This window comes from Parambassis ranga, chromosome 2 (genome assembly GCF_900634625.1).
Source record: "Parambassis ranga chromosome 2, fParRan2.1, whole genome shotgun sequence".
NCBI classification, from domain to species: Eukaryota; Metazoa; Chordata; class Actinopteri; family Ambassidae; genus Parambassis; species Parambassis ranga.
Window position 1 is genome coordinate 27,298,810 of NC_041023.1, and position 14,701 is coordinate 27,313,510.

At 40.6% G+C, this 14,701-nt stretch overlaps 2 protein-coding genes across 6 annotated transcripts; both read right to left on the reverse strand.

The window, feature by feature from the left end:
- Positions 1–259: 259 nt before the first annotated feature.
- On the reverse strand, positions 260–5,907 carry dera (deoxyribose-phosphate aldolase (putative)). Of its 2 annotated transcripts, none has more exons than XM_028433263.1 (9): positions 5,733–5,907; positions 4,882–4,979; positions 4,556–4,703; positions 4,015–4,110; positions 3,785–3,919; positions 3,578–3,706; positions 1,231–1,343; positions 825–974; positions 260–731 (listed from the first exon to the last, which is right to left on the reverse strand). In XM_028433263.1, the coding sequence occupies exons 1-9, from the start codon at positions 5,761–5,763 to the stop codon at positions 675–677; spliced, it is 957 nt and encodes a 318-aa protein (XP_028289064.1). In that variant the 5' UTR covers positions 5,764–5,907; the 3' UTR covers positions 260–674. The 2 variants fall into 2 exon arrangements, with proteins under 2 accessions (XP_028289064.1, XP_028289057.1); XM_028433256.1 differs by lacking the exon at positions 5,733–5,907 and adding an exon at positions 5,608–5,630 and having other exon boundaries at positions 4,882–5,029.
- A 615-nt stretch (positions 5,908–6,522) lies between these two features.
- Positions 6,523–14,671, reverse strand: msrb3 (methionine sulfoxide reductase B3). Of its 4 annotated transcripts, XM_028433291.1 has the most exons (8): positions 14,534–14,655; positions 11,990–12,125; positions 10,979–11,106; positions 9,357–9,462; positions 8,730–8,807; positions 8,585–8,613; positions 7,885–7,982; positions 6,523–7,799 (listed from the first exon to the last, which is right to left on the reverse strand). In XM_028433291.1, exons 3-8 carry the CDS (start codon positions 11,052–11,054, stop codon positions 7,620–7,622), a joined length of 567 nt encoding a protein of 188 aa, XP_028289092.1. In that variant the 5' UTR covers positions 11,055–11,106; positions 11,990–12,125; positions 14,534–14,655; the 3' UTR covers positions 6,523–7,619. The 4 variants fall into 4 exon arrangements, with proteins under 4 accessions (XP_028289092.1, XP_028289082.1, XP_028289075.1 ...); XM_028433281.1 differs by lacking the exon at positions 11,990–12,125 and having other exon boundaries at positions 14,534–14,671; XM_028433274.1 differs by lacking the exon at positions 10,979–11,106.
- Between the last annotated feature and the right edge of the window lie 30 nt (positions 14,672–14,701).

A 14,701-nucleotide genomic window follows, 5' to 3' on the forward strand; every position in this document is an offset into this window, starting at 1 on the left:
TTCCCCCCATATAACACACCAAGACGGATGCTGACTTAAGATTATCCCGCTTCTTAGTCAGATGCTAATGGGATGTTATTGACTGGTAGATACATATCTGACTTACAACGGTGGAGTCAGCACTCAAAACAGCATGATAACGTTACAAGTTGTGTTACTTAAAGAAGGCATGGTTTATCACCACAACATATGAAATAAAAATATGCTTACAGCTGCAGCCTCAGTGCATGATGGGAAACAGTTTGCTTAGCAATCAATATTGTGTTAAATCAGTAAAGTTCTGTTTTATTTAAACATGTGATAAAATCATTAATACATTTAGTACACATGCCCACTTAGGCACTTTTCCTTTTTTGAGTTCTGTTGTTTATTTATAATGTGAAGTATAGTTGTTTACCTGAAATTATGGACTGGGGACATAAGGTGTAATGTGACTGTTACAAGCACATTCCATTAACATGGCTATTCAAGTTACTTTTGTTATTCTTAAATACATTATATGTGTAATTCAACATTAATATCTCATAACTAAATCATTAGGTCTTCGTAGAACACAAACACACACATGATTTATCATGTCTGTCTGCACTAACACTGTGGTGAGGAATGTCAGGAGGGATCAGGCTTGTGTGGCGAGTCTTCTGATTGGTCATTATAACAAAAAGCCAATGAGTTCAGGCCATCGGCAACTCATGAAAGGCTGCATACTGTCCGGTAACATAATGGTAGATCTGTAAAAGTGAGAATAAAAAGAAACACACATATGTAATGTATCATGTATGCAATAACTGCTTGGTGTGTGTGTGTGTGTGTGTAGATCTCACCTGCCTCTCGATGTCAGCCAACAAGCTGCTGGCTCCCAGGCGAAACAGGTGAGGGCAGAGCCACTCATTGCCCAACTCCTCTTTGATCAGAGTGAGCCACACCAGGGACTCCTGAGCGGTCCGGATCCCTCCTGCCGGCTTGAAGCCAACCTGAGGGAAGGCGAGCACAAAGTAGGTTCACATCTTAAACGTTAACTGTCACACAAAATAAATACCACATAGCAATCAATGCATAATTTTGACATTATTGACAAGTACTAGAGTGTAACTGCACCATCCGATCCATGCTCTCTAAATGGCAATGGGCAGCGTGCATGTTAAATGCCCTTACTTGCTAGTGAAGGACAGCCTTCTCCAGAAACTTACTACAGTGAAAAACCAAGACTTGTTCACAACACTACTGTACCTTGTGGCCAGTACACAAGAAGTATTCACGGATGGCTCTGGCCATTACTATGGCAACGGGGTAAGTAGCATTGACAGCCTCCTTTCCTGTAGATGTCTTGATGAAGTCTGACCCTGTTGGATTTAAACAGATATGTAATCTTAAACACAGAGTGCAAATTGGTCTGCTTTTGTATTCCCAAGTGCTTTACACATTGCTATGGTGAAGTGCCAGTGATCTAACCTAGGCCTATTTGTGCCCGAGCTCTTTTGCAATCCAGCAGATATTGTTAAGAATCTCTAAATTCAAATGTGTAGGGGGGGTTAGACCGCTACAGTACAAAGGCGCTGATGCAGTGAAGGTGCAGACAGTGAATGAACGACATTACTCTGACAGTCTGGCCAGCACAGACAAGAACATATGCTGCTGATGATGGCTAACAAAGGCCAGCTGCGTGTTCATCAATTAAATCCTTCATTTTTCCTTCCCTTCTTTTATAGCCAATTATGTTTTTTTCAGCTTTACTGATAAAAATAGAAGATGAAATGACACTCTTTAATAGATTAACCACAAAATGCAGGCTGCAAGGGGGAAAAAAAACAGCCCTTCTGACTCCCTGGTGTATAATGACTGTTCATTACTGAACAGAACAAGATGAACATTTTCCAGTTCATTAAAGACATGTCCTATGTATTTTTCCTATGTCTCTCTCCCCTCTTCTTCAAACTGGCATAATCCTTAAGATTCGTTATGAGTCTTAATTACCAGATAATGGATAATGGTTATTAAATGTGGGTGGCGGTAATGAAGCTCTATTCATTTGCATGGGCAGGGGGATACTGGCAGGGAACAGCATAGTAAAATAGCCTGCATCAAAGATTAATAGGTGAAATTATCATTCAATTTCAGGAATCTCATGCCCAATTCATAGGAACAAGGAGAGATTAAGGAGCAAACGTGGCAACAAAAGCAGTACATTTTAATAATGATCTCTATCAGAGCTGCAGACAATTTGGTTCAGTAATCGCCTTATTATGCGATGGCCAGTTAAGCACTGTGTGTGTGTTGAGGCGTAAAAGGAATATAAAACCAATGGAAAAAAGCAGTAAAAGACAGTAGAGGTACCCATTGTATAATTTGGCTGTCTATATGTGACATATCGTAACACAGTGGTACCCAAACCTTTTCAGTGTTGCTTATGTGCCAGTGGAACTGACGGGTCCTTCATTTGCATTGCCGCACCACATCATGTCAGCTGCTCTTAATAATTATCATCTTAATACCAAGCATAAACAGATTAGATGAATGGACGTGATGAAATATGACTACTGAGCTGTTAGGGGTGGAACGGTTCACTAAATCCACGGTTCGGTTCGTATCACGGTTCTGAGGTCACGGTTTTCGGTTCGGTTTACATTGTTGAGGATTTTTCTACTTTAAACACTCTGGAAATACCAGATGAGCATAAAATATATATCCTAATTATCCAACATTTACCATATTTAAGAATCAGTTCAGTGTTTCCCCATCATTATATCAGGTCAAGTCAATTTCATTGCTTGTTAATTTCTATATAGCATCAGATCATAACAGAAGCCATTTAAGAAAACCTTTCCTATAGAACAGCTCTACACCTTGTTCCTTTATTAAACAAACTAAACAGCTCATGGTATTAATCTTATTTGCTCGGCAGCATGTCATTTCTGTCTGCGCTGCTGTCTGCGCACAGAGGCGCAATGTATGTACACACACAAACACACACACAGACACACACACCGTCGGACAGAGAGCATGTGTTGTTTTGTCCACCGTTGCTGATGCAGCTGACATGCTAGTTGGATAGACTGAACTCTATGACTATGCTAGGCTAAGCTAACGTTACTTACTGATGTCCGTGGTATTGTATTTTTGCTATTGAAATATGCTATTTACATCCCGCTCTGTGAGCATTGACGGGACCTTCGGCAGCTTTGTGCACGGTTGGACGCAGAGTGCTGTGGGTCTCCTCTCTGACTGCAGCTGAACCTGCTGTGTGAAGCTACAGAGAGACTGACCGGCTGTGAGTGTTTTGAGGTGGGGGAGGAGCTCACGGTCGCTGCTTGTCGAGGAGAGTAGCCTGACTGCAGAATGTTTTCACGTCAGTCTCCAAAAGTCACCAGACAGTCACTAGTAGCTTTTGATAAAAAAAAAGTTTGGAAAGCCGCCAAACACTCGTCTCTATGCTGTGGTAAAAATGGTAATCCCTGTATTACTTGATGCGCATGTCCAGAACCGAACAGAACACGCTCCCTGAACCGAAACACGTGTAACGAACAGTTCAGATTATTTTTTCCTGAACCGTCCCACCCCTATGAGCTGTGACACTGACCTGCCATCATGGCAACTATGCTGGCCTTGTAGACGTTGGTGAATGTGCCTAGCTCTCCAACAGCAAGGATGGTCTTCATGTGGGCTGCGCCACAGGCTTCCCGAAACTGACAGATCTCGTCATACATGGCTGTAAAAGAAACAGACATTTTACCCATTAACACTTTCTAATATTTCCTCCATCGGCTCCATCCTCCCAACACTGTACCTTCCCACTGTCCTGTAAGGGCAAGAGTCCTGTTGATTACGATGTCAATCTCAGTAGCACCATCAGCCACAGCCATACGGACTTCCTGAAGGCGGGTTTCCAGTGGTACCTGACCTGCTGGGAAGCCAGTGGCCACTGGAAAAAAAATTGTAAAAAATAAATTTAAAAAAAAAGTGAAACTCAACCACACTTAAGCTCTCCATTCATTTGCATATGATAAAGGGGCTTACCTGAGGCAACAGGAAGGTTAGAGTTGGCAGCCTTTAGTGATTTAACAGCATCGGCCACACGAGATGGATACACGCACACTGCTGCTGTAGTTATTCCTGATATAACACAATAAGAAGCAGAGCAAAGAAGAAATGTATCACAATAAAATGGCCTGTGTCGCCCTCTGCAGTCTTAAATGTTTTTAACACCCTGACAGAAGAGATGTGGCTGACTGATTCTGCCCTTTCTGACTTTCTGACTTGACATTGTTCTTTCATCTCTATCACCACTGACTCTTTAAAGTAAGCAGATTGATGGATAATTACTATTTGCTTTTTTACGCCCTCTAGAAAACAACTTTTATCTATTGTCATTTCTCTCAATATGCTATCAAGAACCTGTGCAGAGCAAAGGGAGGAAGAGGAGTTGCTCTGCCTTTAGATCAGTTTGCTTTTCTCCCACACTAATAACTCGTTTAAAAGAAAAAAAAGTTTGTTTTGGTTTTTGTTATACAGTCCTAGAGCACATCTGGAGCTTTTACCCTTCACAGCAAGGACGCACCTTTGTTGTGCATGTCCATCTTCTCCAGCTGGTCGTATCGGATAGGCTGGATGGCTTTTAAACAGAGCCGATGAACATTTGATGGTGTGTCGTCTCCAGACAGAGTTGTCAGGTCTATGCACGTTACAGCCTTCAGCAGCCAGGCAGTCTGCAAACACAAACACATCAAACAGGGATGACTGTAACCTCACTGTCTAGGTTATCTGCAAGGTTACAAACAGTGACAGTACAGATAAAACCATGTAGAAACACACGTTCGATACAAGCCGGGACAAAAACTAAATGCAGGTAAAAAATACACAATGGATGCAGGCTAGAGAGCTCACCTGCCACTGTTTATTGGGGATCTTCTGTCCCTGAATGTGCTGAGCCCTCCTTAGGACAGCCTGTGTGTTCACTCTCACTTTGCTTATCCATTCCCGGTCTGACAGCCATGAACAGGAAGAAAGGAAGGACACTATTGACTTACTTGAGCTTTAAAAATGGAAATTGGAAATGGTGTCAAATCATTCTTATGCATCTTTCACCTAATGCACAAATGTGTGGAATGCCTTGAAGATAATGTATGCATGTATGTAATGTATTTTGTATGCATATGTGAAGGACCCTGACTGACGTGGCTAGTGAAGTCAAAGCTGACAAACATCAGAACACTCATAAACCAGTCGTACATACACTGAAAACCTTACTGCATGCTTTAGAATAAGGTTGTGCAATCCATGATCAGATGTTACTGGTCTACAGTATGGTTACCTATGGCCAGTCAGGCGAGTAATATCACGAGTAACCAATTACACTCAAGAAGGGGTCAAAGTCTAGTCACAGCTAGCAACAACCTGCTGCAAAACAAACAAAAATATGTCCTCGCATGATGTTGTTGTTAAAGACAATGTAGTCTGTAGCGGAGTTGAAAGTTTCACAGGTCATTTACCTCTGTAATGTTACTAATTAAACTGCCACACGATTACTTTAGCTCTATGTCTATCTATTTGTTTATTAAACCGTGCAACAGGAAATTTAGCAAAAAGCTAATCAGCAAATTACTGCCTTACCTGGTCATTCAAGTGGCCATACAACCTGACGGGAGTTACAGCAAATCGGTGTCACGTGTTTACACCACCCTACAGCACCACACGCAACCGCCACAGCGCTGTTTCACCGTGCATGTTAAACTTACCGAATACTGTTCCTGGGTTCCTGGCCGACATCTTTTTAAAAAGCTTTACGAGCCAAACACTAAAAATAAGAACAGCTGCCACACGCTACCACCACGAACTACCCGGACCTGTCAATGGTCCACTTCCGCCTCCTTCTTCTACTACTCCAATAGCGGTTGGCATCCAGCTGATTGGTGCAATACCGCCACCTTCTGGATCAGATTTTAGCTTACAATCATTAAACCCATTTCAACACATTGAACCCTTGTGCCCTCCTAATAAAGCTATAGTCATAGTCTATATACACTGCTCAAAAAAATAAAGGGAACACTAAAATAACACCTCCTAGTGGAATAAGTTGAGGACAAAACATAAAAATGATCAACGTAAATCAAAGTTATTAACCCATGGATGTGTGGATTTGGGACCATACTCAAAATGAAAGTGGAAAATTCATTACAGGCTGATCCAACTTGAGTGGAAATTCCTCAAGACAAGTCAAAATGAGGCTCAGTACTGTGTGTGGCCTCTACATGCCTGTATGCCCTCCCTACAACACCTGGCCATGCTCCTGATGAGGCGGTGGATGTTGTCCTGAGGGATCTCCTCCCAGACCTGGATTAAAGCATCAGTCAGCTTTTGGACAGTCTGTGCTGCAACGTGGTAGTGTTGGATGGAACGTGACATGATGCCCCAGATGTGCTGGATTGGATTCAGGTCTGGGGAACAGGCAGGCCAGTCAAAAGCATCAATGCCTTCATCATGCAGGAACTGCTGACACACTTCAGCCACATGAGGTCTAGCATTGTCTTGAAGAAAGGTAGTGTTTTAGATTTTTATTTAACCCTAACTGAAATAAAAGAAAAAAATGGCTACTCTTTAATGGACTAAAGAAGAGAGGAGGAAGTGACAATAGTCACTGTACATTATCATACATATCATATCATACATTATTTGTCTGTAGTATCATATCATCAGAGTGTGACTCTATTACTAATGACAAATCAACTTCTTAGTATATATATATATATATATATATATAAAAAAAATCACTTCAAAAATATATTTGAAAACATTTCTTGTGTGTGTCTACTACAAAGCATATCACATTAACCTACTAGAAACACCAGTCAAATCCATAAGGATATAACCACATGAAATCCTCTGCTGGAGACAGCTGGGAAATACATCCAGAAAGAGAACGAGTAATATGAAATGAAGTGCAAGCTTAATAAAAAAAAACTTTAACAACAATCACTTCAGGCACTTCTAAAGTCTAAATCCTACACTTCTCTACATACTGTATGTGTATGTATCTCTGTGAACACCAAAGTGATGAACACTGACATTGCACACCAATAAGCACTTTTGCTTTCTTCTAATATATTATATAGCAAAAATAATTACATCCCAATGAAACCCATAATGTTCAATATATATATATATGTATATATGCATTCATGACACCATGGTGTCATGTTTTGGCAGGTGTGGATAATGTAATATCTGCTACACAAATTAAGATAAGTTAGTTTACAGTGCCATCAATAACTGGCACTGGAAAGGAGGTCACATGACTACAATTTCAAACCCACTTTAACCATTTGGAGCTACTGCAGTGATTTTTAACTCGGAGTGAGGCTGAATGTCCTCCTTCTCACTTGTTCAACAGATGCAAGTGACATATTGGGATGATCATAATCCTTCATAAAGATATCGAATACACTTCATAAAAGAAAGCTCAAAATTTCATTATAAAAATCTGCAGGTAACTTAAATAACACCAAACCGATTGCAAAGCGTGGACCTGCGGGAAAGTGTGTCAAAAAAAGCATAAAACAAGGTAGATCATTTCAGTCTTTGATGTGATGCAGAATATAAATTGACCTGGATAAATGCCATGTCTTTTAGGGCTCTTGTTTCCCATCACTGACATTACCGCTTGCAGCTCCACCCTTGGGCGCAGAACTGCAGGTGGAGGAGGCCACGTCTATAGGCTGGAAAGCCAGTGAGGCAGAATTAATGCAATAGCGTTTTCCTGTGGGTCTTGGACCATCATCGAACAGGTGTCCCAGGTGAGATCCACACTGAAAAAGATTCAGAATGGTTGACTAACATAAATCAACTGCCTAAACATGTTGTCATGGAGGCTGTAATGCAGTGTGCCTGTACCTGGCTGCAGGCAGCCTCAACTCTATGCATCCCATATGAAAAATCATCCGTCAGATTGATGGACTCCTCTTTCACAAGGTCAAAGAAGGATGGCCAACCTGGACATGTGACAGGATCATGTCAGCCAACAGACACAGGGACATGTGATGATAACTACGCATTGTAACCCCAGATTTACACATAACATAACAACGCGTATGTAAGCATCACGTACCTAAGCGTCAAATGAATCTCTCTTCGTACATGGCTGTGACTGTGTTTCTCTGAGGGTTGCAATGTTAAATGAGGGAGCGTTCAGTCCCACAGCGTTTTATTTTGAAAATCTACCGGACTCTCTGCGGTGTTCTGGTCCCTGACTTCCTGTCTGCTTAATCTGGTTGGTGCAAATTGACGGGTGCGACACAGCTCAAAAAATAGACCCAGTGCGTATTTTGTTAATTAAATGATCCAAATCAAAGCATACTAATAGGAAGCACACTAGCTGGCAGTTGTTTTTAGGCTACAATATGTATGTCCTTGATTCTCACATTACATTGATTGTGCTGAAACAACCGTAACTCAAAAACTGTATTTTTTAGGATATAAATAAGAACAAAGAATAATTCTATATGCTTAAATATTAGTAATTCTTAACATTTATACAGACTCGGAAGAATTCCCAACCTCAGAAATGTGAAAAACTGAAAGCACTTCACCTTACCTGAGCCTGAGTCAAATTTAGACTGCGAGCTATAAAAGAGAAGAAATGTCAAAAGCTTGAACCATCTTCAAAAAAACAAAACAAAACTGTTCACTTACAGCTGCTGACAGCCCCCCCCCCCCCACATAGCACACACAGCTCTTACCTGAACAGCACAGCTCCACAGACAACACAAGTATACGTCCCATCATCTTTATGATGTGTGAACTCTCCAGTAAAGGCACTGTGAGGTAGAAGGGCATGCTGTTAAAATCTTCATTAAGTGCCTCACTGACATGAAACGTGTAAGTTATTGTGAATCTTAACAACTATTTTATCGGTATACATTAAATGGAGGTTGTATCAGCTCATAGATCGAAATAACACTGTAAAATAAATTGTAATTGTAATAAATTTGTAATATTTTGATTTTTAATCTTTTATTTCATCCTATTTTTGATTTTGATGGGGTCCTCACACCAGTTTTTGCCTGCCCATGACATTTGAGAAATCTTGAACTTATCCTTACTTGTCATTTTCTCTGCTGTACTTTATAGCACTGGTTTTAAATGCAGAGTATCTTGAAATATAAAAAACATTAAAAATGAATTCACTTATAAAAAAAAAGAAAATAAAGCAAATAGGTACTAACTTGTGTGTTGGCCGAACCATTCAGCATTACTTTTGACCATATGTGTTTGAAAAAACAAGGAACTTTTAACATTCTTCAAAGCCCATATTCACATCATTTATAAACACTTGCCTTCTGATGTTAAAGGAAAGTCGTCCCTACCTCTCAGTTCCTCTCTCTTGGGTCACATGGTACTGCATTGGTGACAGGCGATTCCTCAGCTCCTCCTTGGAGAATTTTACCGGCCATGTCTTAGTCCTACATGCTCCTGAGAACAAAGGCATGGGGGACAAAAAGCTTCAACTTCTTCTGATGTCATCACTAGATAGACAAGGGACAACCATTGTATAAATACACTATGATAAGGTGCCAGAAAAATTGGGTAAATATGCTTTAGAGAATTCCTACAGCAAGTGAGTAAGGTGACAGTGACAAGAAAGAACTCCCTTTTAAGCTTAAACTTAAAAGAAGAAGCCAGACTGCAAACTGGTTCCACAGGAGAAGACCTGGATAGCTTAAGGATTAAGGGTTAGGTGTTACATTGTCTACAGTCTGTTTACCAACTGAAAAATATCAATTTGTCAGCAGAAGGGGTGTGAGTGGCAGCCGTGTATGGTGCTCTGAGCACCTTTTCCTGATCTAAAAAAGAAATGACAATCGCCTTGTTTGCAGAAAGAAAATGAAAAATAAAAAAACAAGACATGTCTGTTTGGATTGACTTTAGTAAATAAAGAATTGTTTCAAAGTCAGATTACAATCTATTGCAGATATCTTCTGTAATTAGGGGAAGGATGCTGAAATCTAAAATTCAATTAAGTAAAATATCCCTTCAGAGAGGTAAGGCATACAAGGCTACAGTCAGGGCACAGTGGTGAAAAGAAACCTAGGGTTGTTCTTCTTATTAATCATAAACAGTAGGCCATTCTAGCCTCATGTAGGGCCTTTTTATAGTTCAGTAGAGCGCTTCTTTTCCAGTTTTTGCAGTGTGAATGGCCATCACATGGACATATGTGTTACAGTAGGACCCAAGCCCTTGATATAACCCAATCAGAATCAGAAAATCAAGGGCAAGGAGGCAACAAAAGAACAGAATTTAACCCTTCCTGAACCCAATGAGAATCTGTTTTTTTGGGGGAGGGGGGTACTTTGTTACGTTTGGACATCTCTACTTAGGTTACAACGGGCATCGCCACAGGAGGTCATATATCTACATCTCAATATTCAATGTAACACATTTACAGTGACTTTGTTGTGTCCATAAAATAAACGCACACAGAAAGATGTTTTGTGCAGAAGTAGAAGCCACTTTTAGTGTAAATTTGTTAAACAAAAAACACACACCACTCGGTACATGCAGGGAGCATCAAAGCCAAGAAGTAAGTCATTCAAAGTTTTAGCTGTGTGCATGTGAGCTCAGCTACAAACTCAATGGGTGTCGAGTAGATAATATATATAACGGAAGAATTTGGACCTGACCATGCTTTTTTTTTTTTTTTTTTTTATATATAAATACTACACTTTGTAGAGATACAGTGTATTGTTCAAATTCCTACAGTAAGATACATTATTGGCAATAGATTATATTTTAATCCTTGCAGTATTTAAAAAAATTAAATAAAATGTTAAATAATTTGTGAAAAACTCTCAATAATTGGACCAGTCAACTGAGAGTTGGTTACACACACACACACAGACGGAGACAGTAAAGATATGCTGACACACCAGCAAGGTGTTAAGCTTAGAGAGGCAGAGCACATCAGGCACACAGCATCCAGTCAGTGGACCTGAGGGAAGGCTGCAGGGCCTCAGAGCTACAGGCTGACTCTTGGTTATTAGATGGAGCAGATTGAAGCCCGACATGGCTGCTGGAGAAAGACAGTCCACCCACCACTACAACCAAACAAGGACTGGGCTGGATGAAAAAGGAGCAGAGGGGAGACAAAACACATGACAACAGAGTTCAATATAATTGACAGCGACTGAGACAAAAATAGGAAATAGAACAGGATCCTCGCTGTTCATGCACATATATGAAGGGCATTGTTGAACAGGTATGATGAAGTAGTGAAGATGAACATATACCTAGAATAATAAACTGGAAAAATCACATTAAGCAGTTATATATGACCATAAAAATTAAATCCCCTATTTTGATGGCACAGCGCTCTAAATCTTTAAATAGCTGATATCTACATAATACTGAATAGAGCGTATGAGAAGAGTGAAGAGTTCTCAGAAGTTCTGATCTGTACTGATGAGTTTGATATGTTGTGTTGTGACACAAATACACAAACACACACACACACAGATACCTTCACTTGTTACAGAGCACGAATGATCTGTATCTGTGTTTCAGAAACAAATACACAAATATACAGATCAGATATATATATATATATATATATATATATATCTTCCTATCTTATATATATATATATATATATATATATATATATTATATTAACCTTCCTAAATAAAACTCAAACTCCGTGTTCCGTGTTCACATCTCATCCCTTTCGTAAAAGTCGAAGTCAAATGTTAAAGGCTGCCAACTTAAGACTCAACACACCAGCTGACACAGTGTAGCTTCTTGCCCCTTGTTTTTTCTTTATTTTTTCCTTTTTTTTAGCATTGTTCATATGAGCCTGGTTGTGCTCAAATCCAATTCTTTCTGGGAGTTTTTCCTTTCCGCTGTCACCTTATGGCTTTGTAGGGTGGAGTATATGGATCTATACATTGTTTTATTGGAGCTATAGAATATGTACATTGAAAGTTTAAAAAAAAGTTTTCTATACCAAGAAGAGCAGCAGGCAGTGTGGGGCGGCAGACTGAGCTGCTGCCTTGCCCAAGGGCATGGTGCAGAGCCGTGAAGAGTGCTCTACTTCTGAAGAGAACAGCCATGAGTGTCATGAGAGAGTGTATCAGCTTTATCTGTGGGGACAATTTGAAGGAGCTTCAAGTCAGTTCAAATACACCGCTCAAAATACATTAAAAATTGTCTGGGAAACAGGCAGACCTGTCCATAGCATCAATGCTTTCATCATGCATGAAGTGCTGACACACTTCAGCCACATGAGGCCTAGCAATCACAGAAGTGTGATTGACTTGGAGTTACACTGAGTTGTTTAAGTGTTCCCTTATTTTTTTTAGAAGTGTAGTTATGTTGTAAAGAGTGCAAACAGAAAAAACTTCCTTCACACACAGAAACAGGTCTTTGAAGAACAATTTTGCAACTGTCCTACAATTATATAAGGTGGGAGGACGGCCCTTCTTATATAATGGTCTTGTTGTGCTCATTGTTGCTCATGGCATGCTAGTTAGATAGACTGAACTCCATTGACTACACTATGCTAAGCGTATAGTCAACCCCAACTGAGTCTACCACATGAGGCAGGATTTCAGGTACAGGCTTTTCAAAGATGATTATGACACATAAAAGCAGGGTGTAAGTTGCAGCAGACCTGGAATGTATGCTGGCAAAGTGCGTCGAAACAAACTGTACTAAGTATAGGTGAAAGGATTCAAGTCTAACATCCTTCTGTATCCTCCTTCTGTATTCTTCCAGATACAGAGTGACAAGCTGGCCAAAGGAGTGGTGGACAAACAGCAGAGGAAGGCTGTAGTGATAGATGTAGTAATCCAAAGCGATAGCAACATCAAGAAGGTAAAGACAGCCGGTGTGGCCCCAAGGGTTTCGTCACAAAACTGGGGGAGTGGCACAAAACAGGTTCCAGGAACGACATCTGAGACGTCTGTCCAAAAGGATGCAGACTTATGAACAGCTAAGACGCAACACAGGACCCTCAAGCTTCCATTTACCTGCAGGATTCCAAGAAAGGTACTTGGAGCTCTGTTGTCACGGAGGCTGGAATGTAGTGTTAAAAGTGTACCTGGCTGCAGGCAGCCTCAACTCTGTGCATCCCATAGGTAGTTACCATCTTGTCAGTTCTAACAACCTTCCCTCTCCTCGTTACCATCCAAACACACCTATCTAGTCCAAATGATACTGTGATGTCATCGCTGTAATCATGGCGATGCAGAACAGTGAGTTAATGCCTTACAGTTGGTATACGTAACCGCTTATCAGATGATGATCTGGCTAACTGGTTTAAAGCCCAAGACAATGGCTTGGAAGCAGCATATCCTTGGTAGATTCTACACTTGATGGCGGCTGTGCAAGCGGTTTGAACTGTTGTTTTTCTTTGCACCGATGAAGGCTCTTGTTGAAGCCTCTTCGAATCCTGTTGATGTTGTACAACTGAACTGCATGATTCTGAATACTGACTCAGTACCAAAGAAAAAAAAAGATAATCCCATGTACTTAACCATAAAATGTCATTCAAAGACTTGTACGCCTGTGTGTTGCATAGGTCTTCCTGGCCCAATTAAACAGGGCAGAGGTGCTACAGTTCCAATCAATAGCATGCACATACTTTTGATGAAACAGACATTTAAGAAAAACTAAATCTAGAAGTTCTAATAATTCATTTTAAAAATGACTTTAAATTTTTTGCTTCATATAATGAAAATATAAATCTCTAAATTATAACCTGCCTAATAGTTTAAGAGTCACTTCCTGACTCCTGTCTTTCTTGGTCTGTCTGGTTTTACAGTCTCAAGTGTCAGCTCTCAAATGACAGCTGTTTTCTACTGGTGGTGCTTCACTCCTCCGGTATCTATCCCAATCCCTTTTATTGTGACCAGACATATGCTACGCCCGCCTGGTCAGAGCTTCCATGTTGTGCAGAGGTTAAGTTATCAGTTCAGGCAGCAGCCGGTTGGGACAGCTCCCTTCTGGTGATCCTTTTGGGATTTGGACTGTCCAGCCTTATAGTTAAGCCATTGAGCTGGGTCATGACTATTTAAACTACTACTGCCACACCAACACCCCCCCCCCATCATAGACCATCAGGGATTCCAGACTCTTGGATGTCTGCCCCTCAAAATAGTTCCTGCGTCCTCTTCACTGTTTTACTGTAGACATATTTTTATGTCCTTGTTGTCTTTAACAACACATACAACACTGATGTTTATACATGTGTTTACCCTAAAGCCGGTCATATCACACTCCGTATAAGGACGGTGCAATTCAATAGAATGCACAGCTCTTTAGGGATTAATGCGTTCATGTAATGTGTGTGCGCCATACTGGCTACTAGAGGTTACACTGGTGTATAATTTCTGGTTAATTTGTGTTTGCTACCACCGAAATTAAACACTGTGAATAACCTCCATATTATTTAGACTTTAACAGTCCATATTAAAACACAAACAAACCCTTCGTGGGTTACCCTGCCTGTGTCGTAAGTTAGTAGAAACAATATAAAACACGAACATACCAGAAAGGAGGTGCAGGAGCAACACGACGCTGACAAAACTCTGGCGTAAAGTGTCCGCTCGTCGCATATCGGTATTCCCTATTAGGACAAACAAACACACGCACGCACGCACGCACACACACACGCACACAAGTCATATCTACCAATTATGGACAGGACCTTACTTAG

Coding starts and splice junctions, on each gene's coding strand:
- dera (XM_028433256.1), bottom strand. Junction 3,920..4,014: donor TAACCTTCCTGTTGCCTCAG/GTAAGCCCCTTT, acceptor TTTTTTTTCCAG/TGGCCACTGGCTTCCCAGCA. Junction 1,344..3,577: donor CATAGTTGCCATGATGGCAG/GTCAGTGTCACA, acceptor TAAATCCAACAG/GGTCAGACTTCATCAAGACA.
- msrb3 (XM_028433274.1), bottom strand. CDS start 12,104: ATGACACTCATGGCTGTTCTCTTCAGAAGTAGAGCACTCTTCACGGCT. Junction 9,463..11,989: donor ACTGCCTGCTGCTCTTCTTG/GTATAGAAAACT, acceptor CTTTGTTCTCAG/GAGCATGTAGGACTAAGACA. Junction 7,800..7,884: donor TTGAGGCTGCCTGCAGCCAG/GTACAGGCACAC, acceptor AATCTTTTTCAG/TGTGGATCTCACCTGGGACA.